At 36.8% G+C, this 9302-nt stretch overlaps 1 protein-coding gene across 1 annotated transcript; it reads left to right on the top strand.

Moving 5' to 3' along the window:
- Positions 1-1746: 1746 nt before the first annotated feature.
- On the top strand, positions 1747-5403 carry LOC118535048 (dynein light chain Tctex-type 3). The gene is given in 3 exon segments (XM_036091250.2): positions 1747-1863; positions 4869-4981; positions 4983-5403. Coding segments are annotated over 3 exon segments (513 nt in total). The 3' UTR covers positions 5266-5403.
- The last annotated feature ends 3899 nt before the right edge of the window (positions 5404-9302 follow it).

The following is a 9302-nucleotide window of genomic DNA, read 5'->3' as shown; positions in this document are numbered from 1 at the left end:
CTTAACAACTGAGCCACCCAGGTGCCCCGTTAAAGGTATTTTAAAAAAGTATTTATAAAACTAAGTGGCACCAATATATCAGATACCATCTGATTCTTTTTTTTTTTTTTTAATTTCTCTTTTGAAAAATAATTTGGTTCATCGACTTGGAGGATAAGGAGGTATCTGGCTCAATTGCTAGAAAACTCTAAATAACTGTGCTTGATATTCACTGAGAAGTGGGGGCTGATGTGCTCTGGCAGCCAATGGGTCTGGCAGGGAAATATTTGTTGTATAATTTTCTGAAGAGAGGAAAGGCATGGGAGAAATCTGGGGAGTTCTTAGAACAGTATCTAAAGATATCCACATAAAATTTTTTAGAGTTGGAGAGGTTAGTGAGGAAGTTCCTCAAGATAATTCTGACTTATTATGATACCATCTATGGGCTACTCCCCATTTCTCTGCCCAATCCACTCTCCCTTATGAAGTATGTAGGTAGGACATAGGCAAATACTGGACTAGAGTCATGATTAATTCAGTTCCACTGAAAATTGTTATTTTTAGAGGAAGTTAGGAACTAGGAATTTTACAAAGCATCATTAAATTTTTCTTCTACCGAGTAATTCAGCTAAAGTAATGTGGGCTAATTAGTAGGGAGGAATATTGTGGTGAGGCTGGTTAAAAATGTGAAATATCTGGATTATATGTTGTTAAGGACTGAATGGGGTCCCCCCTTCACAATTTGAAGCCTTAACACTATGTGTGACTGTATTTGAGAATAGGGCCTTTAAGGCGGTAATTAAGGTTAAATGAGGTCATAAGGAGGGGCCCTAATTGGATAGGACTGATCTCCTAATAAGAGAAGGATAGCTTCACTATCCCACTTGCCGTCCTCCCGCTCCCCCCCAACCATCCCCATGTGCATGCACAGAAAACCCAAGAAGAGGGTCCTCACCAGAACCCAACTTGTGATGCTTTGATCTTCGTGACGCCAGAACTGTGAGAAAATAAATTTCTGTTGTTTAAGCCACTCAATTTGAGGTATTTTGTTAGGACAGCCTGAGCAGATTAATATATGTATATTATAAAATGAGGCATTTGAGTACTTTTAAGCACATAAAATAATTAAAAACAGGCCAAATATTTTTTTAATCACTATCAAAACAGTAACCGTTTACACTTATTGAATTCTGCTCTTGTTGCTTCTTCATCTTCTTTGGTCGGGCACAGCCTCAGTTTCTCTGCTAGTATCAACCCATTTAATTCTCACAGGGCTATTAAGCTGGTACTCACATTATTGTTCATCCTGTGTTACAAAATGAGGAAACGAGGCACAAGGGGTTTAGGAATTTGCTCCATGCCACAGACCAAGTAAGTGGTAGCGTCTTTGAACCCATCATTCTGACTCAAGAGTCCAAGCTCTTACTCATTATGCTAGAAGAGCAATTTGTTTGTGAAATAGGGTCATTTTGTGCTTGTTTAAAGTTTTATCTTCCTAAACGCATGAAGCTTTTTTTTTTTTTTTTTTTTAACCATGAGGCTACCCTTTGTACAAGTTATTCCTGGAGGAATGGGGGTGAGGGGTAATATTAAAAATTCATCTAGGCTTTTTTAAGAATTCATCCCTCTTGACCCCTACACTTAGTGTAGCCATAGTGAGCCCCTGCTACCGATAGAGATGTGTCACATAACCCTGGAGTGCCGGGAAGGAGAATGTCTGAGAACCACTGGTTAATATCATTAGGTTTTTTATTACTAATAATAATGATGGGCCTGAATGACTCTCTAGCCCATAAGTTCTGCTTACTTGATGACACATGCAGGAGAATATGCACAAACATAATTACTTTAACAACATTTTTGGATGTCCAGCAGTACCTACAGGTGTGAGTAAATCCAAAAAAGTGGATCAAAATCTGTTTTCATTGGGTTTCTGTCATACTTAGTGAGAAAAGTCTAATATAGCTTGGAGAAAAAAAAAATGTTAATGTGAAGAGATATATTTCAAAGTTGAGATGGAAATAGTTTAAGGCAGGACTCTGTTGCAGTATTTGATTTTACAAAGAAATCTTACTCTCCCCAGAATAACTTAAGGTGGGTTTTAAAACAAGTATGTAATTGTGATAGGGTTCTTGTGTATATTCCTATGTGTGGGAGCATTAACGATAAAACGTGAAGTCAGAAATCACATGGTAAAAGAAAAGTAGCTGTTGTGCTCACCAGAGATAAGATCGTCTGTACAAGTGTCTGTTGCATTGGCTCTGGGAGTCTTGGTATTTTAAGGAAAATACAATCTAATAGCTTGCATAGATCTCCCTGAAGGTATAACTCGCTTTATCACTTTGCCGTACATTTTATTGTCCAAACTCTGGTTAACATTCTGCTGGAGAACAGAAATAGTTGATTTCTAAGAACAAATAATGATGGATCTGTAGGGTTCATTAATTTACCCTGGTGCGGGTTTTCCTTGTGGCCTTAAACGTTCCCCTACAGCTGGGTGATTGCAGTATTCCACATGTTCTGGCTTCATAAAAAGGAAGAAAGGGCTGGTTACTGCCCGGTTTTGTTTTGTTTTGTTTTTTTTTTTAAGTATCTATATCTAATACACACACACATTTCCTGACTAAAACAAAGGGTGACTCGGTGGTCATCAAGAGCCTTCCTGTTTTTGCTATATTTGGTGTCTTCCTGCATTCTTCCCTCTGGCTCCACAGCTCCTTCAGATCCTCTGTCATGCCCATTTGCTTGAACTTTGAACCTCCCTTGGCACCTTCTCCCAGTAGTTAAGCTCCCGTCTCTGACTCTGTAAGATCTTCAGTATTTTTGAGGATTCTTCTTCTTTTTTTCATGGAATCACTAGGTAGCAGTTAACTTTTGGTTCCAATAATTAAAATGCCATTTATTAAAGTTATAAGTTCAAAAACTTAGAACTTCTTGAAGAGTGAGTTTTTATGTTTGGCTTACAAATCTCACTATTAGAATTTTTAAGTCTAGCAACTTGTAACCATCATTTTAAAATATTTTGGGAAGAATATTTGGCACCATTTCAAACTTAATACCTTCAAATATACTTAGCTGAATTTATAGATTAAATACTATATGTTCAATATTCTTCCTAAATATTTCAATTGTCCAAAAGGAAAGACATGTCCAAAATTAAAAAAAATGATCTTTCTGGATAGTAAATATCTCCAATTAATATGACAAACTTACAAATACCTTCAATTTTCTTAATAATTACACAAAATAGTATAACTTTAATTGAATGCTGTCCTGTGTCCCCTCGTCCTCAAAAGCCTGCAGCTTTCTGCTTGGGTTCTACCTGGCTGTCATGTACTGGTGAGAATCTCCTTTAGAGGAAAAGCCATGTAGATATCGATATCCCTCAGTGCAGTTCCTTTTCTCAGTTTCTGCCTGGTTTTGGTCCCCCTCCGTTGCTTTCAAAAAGTTGTTAAATAATTTGTACAGTTTTAATTGTTTTATGTAAGAGGGTTAGTCTGATATCAACTCCTTTGTCATTCCCTGAACTGGACCTCTTGGACCAGAAACTCTTGATAAATACAAGGAGAAGGCTGAGCACAAATAAAACATCACAGATAATTACCCAACAACAAATAATGTCTTCTTTCATAGGCAAAGGTAGAAGATTTAAAAGCAGAATTCATTCGTGTCTTGCATCATCCCGATAAAGTAAAATGGTTGAAATTTTGTTGTGCGGCCAGAAAAGCTACTGACTTACTAGCAAAACTAAAGGGAGGCTGCCATTTCATGTGTGTGACCCGCGGGGCTCTGGAGTTGGCAGTGGCTCAAAAGTGGTCTCGAAAAACCTTGCTCTAGAACCCGTGTCGTGTTTTGTTCTTCCTTAAGTGGCTTAGATACCCGACAAATAGAAGATGACTGGTTTTTCAGCCTGCAAAAAAAGAGTGGATATGCCTTTAGCATATCAAGACACTTATGCAGAGTTTCATGACTGTAAGTTCTGTGAGTTTAAACTTGTGGGAGAATTTGTTATTCCATTTGGAAACCTTTCTAAAATGCCTCATTAAATGCTATGGATAAAAAGTAGCAAGGAGTAGGTACAAAGAAGGATGGTGGAAGAGAAGATAATTTGCAACAAAACATTACACATAAAATGTATTTGAGGGGAAAAAAAAAGGAACAAAGAAAAGTAGGGAGCTGGGATAACTGTCTCAAACAAAAGAGTAACCACTTTTGTGAACTAATCTAAGCCAATCTGGCTGGTCAACAATGTCACATCAGATAAATAGAGAAACATGGGAGGAGGCTGCCTTCATGTTACCAGGTGATATTTTATGATGAAAGCAAGTCTTAGCTAACCCCCATTTCTGCCTAATGTACATTTATTAGTGAACTGGAACAAAGTCATAGAATCTGCTCTTGTTTCCTCCAGAACATTCATCCCTCTGTCCTCAGCCACTCCGACAGGTAGCTTACAGGGAAGATGTCACCTGAAGCCAGTGCAAGAACATTTTGACGCCAGTGTCAGCCAACACTTGCTGGGGTCAAATGAGAGTTGTCCCCAAGATGGAGTGGGCCAAGGCCCTCAGAGTCTTGGATCTCAAGTGATTCCCAGTTTGGGTTTGTTGAATTCTGATGCTATCTTCCTTTAGTCTCGCATACTCTCTAGCCAACCATGTATTTCAAAAACCATTCATTTTAGCAATGAAAATTTACTGCTAAGATTTCTCTGTGATTAACAAAACTTCTTGTGAAGATTTGGATAAAATATTTGAAGTGCTTAAGTGTACTTCCTGAGTGTGGACTCCTCTTTAATCTATTTCAAATGTTAACTGAATGCCCCTGCCTTGAATATTTTCAAACTGGCCTATACCTGCATATAATACCTACTTACTGATGGATTTTAAAAGCCATTTTCTTTCCTTTCTTTCTTTCTTTCTTTCTTTCTTTCTTTCTTTCTTTCTGAGTACCACCGCCACTGCCATGAGGTTGGCTTCAATGCTGATGAAGCGCACAGTATCGTTAGAGTGTGTAGATGCGGTCTTGGGTGGTGAAGATTATAACCAGAACAACATCAACCAATGGACTGCAAACATAGTGGAACAATCCTTGACACATTTGGTTAAGTTGGGAAAAGCTTATAAATATATTGTGACCTGTGCAGTGGTCCAGAGGAGTGCCTATGGCTTTCACACAGCCAGCTCGTGTTTTTGGGATACTACATCTGATGGAACCTGTACCGTAAGATGGGAGAACCGAACCATGAACTGTATTGTCAATGTTTTCGCCATTGCTATTGTCCTGTGACAGACTAAAAATGTTCGGCCAAAGCCATTAACTTAAAAAAAAAAAAGAAAAAAAAAAAGCCATTTTCTACACAGATAATAAAACAACTCTTGGTGACAATCAGATTTGTTCGGAATCCCTTCACCCAAATGAATAGATTTGAATCCCCACGCATGCACTGAGGGTAGACATGGCTAATGAATAATTAACTGCTTTCTGCTTTGGTTAGATACAGAGTCACAATCTTCAGTTATCAGAGGTTTCAGTCAGATACAACTTGTCATCCTAGCCTCAGTCTTCCTGAGTTTAATTCAAATGTTGATTTTATTTCAATTTCTAGGTAATAACCAACATTCTCCATTTCACATAGTGCATTGGGAGCAGCTTCAAGCAATACACATTTGACATTGTAGTCATTAAGCATTTGGGTTTTTTCCTAATGGGGATGGATAAAGTGGGAGGCAGGCCTGTCCTGAGCATCACAGCTTTGAGAAGTCAACATTGCAGATGATTGCTCAGGAGCTGTCGCAGCAAGAGACCATCTACGAGGAAAATAGAGATAATTACAAACAACAATCACAGCTGTTAGCGGCAGCACTCAGAACACATCCTCAGCATGAGAAGATTGCTACTGATGCATCAGACGTTGAGCCGCACTCGGTCACTGGGATGGACCCAGAGTGGAGACAATCTAAGACAAAGCCAACACTAATAATAGCAGGAGAGGTCAAAACTGAAGTCCAGAGTTTGCCTTGCATGAGAAAGTTTTAATCATTTCAGAATTAAGGGCTAAAGGCTTAACATATTTTGCATAAGAGCTTTATTATCTAGAGGTTACTTACCAATCAACTCTGCAAGCTTTCTTACCATACTTTAACATTTCCTATAGGTGGCACTTGAATCATTATGCTTATTTTTCCCAACTGCATAAGGAGCCACTCTTCGTGCAGTTACTGGGCTCTGCCATTCAGGAAACATTTCATTGCTCCTTGACAGGGACATATAATTTTCAGTAGCCAAGGCTTAGTTATGTTTGACGCTTCTCCAGAAAAATAATTATGATTTAAGAATATTCATTTTTGGAAACACTTGTTCATTTTATTTCTTGTGAAGCATATTTAATCCTGGGATTGTTTAGTAACTCTTTTTTCCTCTAATTTCTTTTGCATCAATATCTTACCAAATCCACAGAATAACCAGCAACCATGACAAGTTGAGGGATACAAAAAGATAAAACACGTGTAAAAATAATAATAGCATAAGTCAAATAGATTAATTTAAATTCTGATAAAAATCATATACTGCTTTGAAATAAGCAGCATAATCAGAATATATACACATTTATAGAGTAAGATAATATTGCCATCACTGTTCTTCTCTGTGTCCCAAATCTGCATATCCTATTAACATAAATTATATATATATTCAAGCATTTGAAATGTTTATTGTCACGTACAGAAAAGATGTTTGAATTTGGCAAAGTGTTAGTAATGTGTTTGCTTAAGGGACACTGAATGCAAAAATATATTGATGAATTTTAGGTTTTGTTTGAAGTAAATGAGGGTTAGCTGGCCTGTGGTGAGAATTAGCTGGAAGTATCTATTTGAGAGACAAAAATATACAGATTAGTTGTAGCCTTGGCCATAAATGAGCTTGCATGGAGAATGTATAGAGGAACATCTCTGATCCTAAGGCAAGCAAACAATGATGGGTGTAGATTTAGTTAACTAGAGGAGAGGGATTTTAGGGTAATTACTGTATCATTCCTATTCTCTTTGCCTTAAAAGAAAGGTGAGGTCAGTTCCAAACTCATAGTGGTAGTTCCTTCTTAGAAGTCTGGAAAGTAGTCCCATTTCTTTTTTCAAATCTTAGTGTTTTGTTTTGTTTTTTTTTCCTCCCAAATCTGATTTTCCTCCTGTTAATGCTGATTTTGGAAGGAACTTACTGGAAAAACGTATTTTTTCCATGCTCCTGGACCCATATCACTGTGCAGCTAGGTCATGAGTAAAGTGAAGACTATGGGAAAAACAGCACACGTTTCTTTCCTGCATCTTCTATCTGTGCCAATTAATCAACAAACTAAAGAACTTCTGAGTGTGTCCAAGTACATTCTAGGTATAAAATATTTTAAGCATTGTGACAAATATTTTACTTGATCAGAACAATAATCCCAAAAGAAGAAAGGGAAAACATTCTTACTATTCATCAGACTCTAAAAGCAGCTCATATTTATAGAGCATCTTATACTATGTAAAGTGTTTTAATACAATTTTCTCAATCCAGCCTCAAACAAATTACCACGGTATCAGGACAATTTACAAGAGAATAAATGTGAGTAGTTAATATTCACAAAAGTTATTCAAGGTCACTTATGACCAAAGAAGTACAAATTAAAATTACCAGAAAACATTTTTACCTGTCAAATAATTGAGGACATGATGCACTCAATTTGGTCAAGGCCATGAGGAAATCTTGCAAATGGAGACTCTATAAAGTGAAGCAAAAGTTGGAGGAAGGGAGCAGGGCAGCCTAATCATCTGTAATGCCCATCCCCTAAGTTTTAGATAAGAAAAATAAAATACTTGCATAAGGCACTATTCTTTTGGGATTCAGGTGTTAGAGCCCAACCTAACTGTGGCATAACCATACTTGCTGGCTTATGCTATGTATGAATGCACTTACTTAATATTTAAAAATAAGTTTGTGATGATGCATTGGAAGCAAAGACATTCACGCAGCCATCCTTACCCTGTGTGCTTTAGGCCTTGAATTCTTTTTTTGCCTGATATTAAAATCTGGCCCCTGCTTCCTTTCTGTTAGCGTTTTCTGATGTATCTTTGACCTTCGTTTTACTTTAATCATCTGGTGGAATTTTGTTTTAGGTAGTTTCCTTGTTATCAGCATCTCACTGGATTTTGTATTTTGACCCATTCTCCAGGTCTGTTTTTCAATTGGAAAGTTTCACACATTTGCATGAAAATATATTCATTATATATTGTGAAGTAAAACGTAACAGGTTACAAAGCGATATATTTAGTATCAGCTCACAGATGTAGGATTAAATCCCAAATTTGTGTGCGTGTGTGTGTGTGTGTATACATACAAACATATATCAGAAACATAACTGCTTATTTCTGTGTGGCGTGAGCTTTTTTCTTTTTGCTTATATGTATTTTTTCATGAACACATATCACACACACAAAAAGAATTAAAGTTTTATAAGTAAGAGTTAAATAATTTGCAACCAGCTTCTAAGGGCAATAAGGGCACCTGAACTCTTGATGGAAGAACTATTAAAAAAATATAAACCTCAAGTTACCTCTGGATCTCTTAGCCAGAGGAATAAAACTGGCAATTATTACAGATAAAAAAAAAAAAATAAGTTTTAGAAAACCTCAGTCCCTTTATTGTAAGGTGCAGAAACTGTGTTATTAGGGAAACAGTAGGAATGAACCTATCTGGTAATCACTGACTTGGTAACCACTGCAAAGCCTATAGATACTGAAAATCTAAAGTTATTTTAAAAACTATAGAAATAAATGTCTCTGATTAAGCTGCTTAGGTAATACCCTTTATTCTGATTCTAAGACTTGATGATCCTGAGATTTCTTTTATGAGTCTATGGTTGATTTAACAGCCACATTTATTATTTGAAGAAAGTGAGAAAGATGGTGTTAAATGTTCCTCAAAGTGGAATTGAGGTTTTAATTATTACAGGACATATGGAAGAAAGGGACACTGAACAGCTCAATTCCAAGCCTGAGAATTTTTCAGTGAATATTTAAAAATACAGCAGTGTGCCTATTCAATTAGGAAGCTGTTGGTGTTCATTTGCTTTCACTGGGCAAAAATTTGGCCACTCAAGTCATTGCAGCACTTCCAAATTAATAAAGAGAAAACTTTTTGTAAAGTACTGATTAATATTCCCTTAATTTTCACTTACACAAAATCAGTGCTACAAAAACTATGTAACAGTTTTGGCTATGGACATATATCTTGTGATGTAAATTTTAAGGGCACCATAACAGTTAATGAAATCTGCAAAATTAAATTCAGTA

The sequence above is a fragment of the Halichoerus grypus genome, chromosome 2 (assembly GCF_964656455.1).
Source record: "Halichoerus grypus chromosome 2, mHalGry1.hap1.1, whole genome shotgun sequence".
NCBI classification, from domain to species: Eukaryota; Metazoa; Chordata; class Mammalia; order Carnivora; family Phocidae; genus Halichoerus; species Halichoerus grypus.
This window is presented reverse-complemented; position numbering and strand designations above follow the sequence as displayed.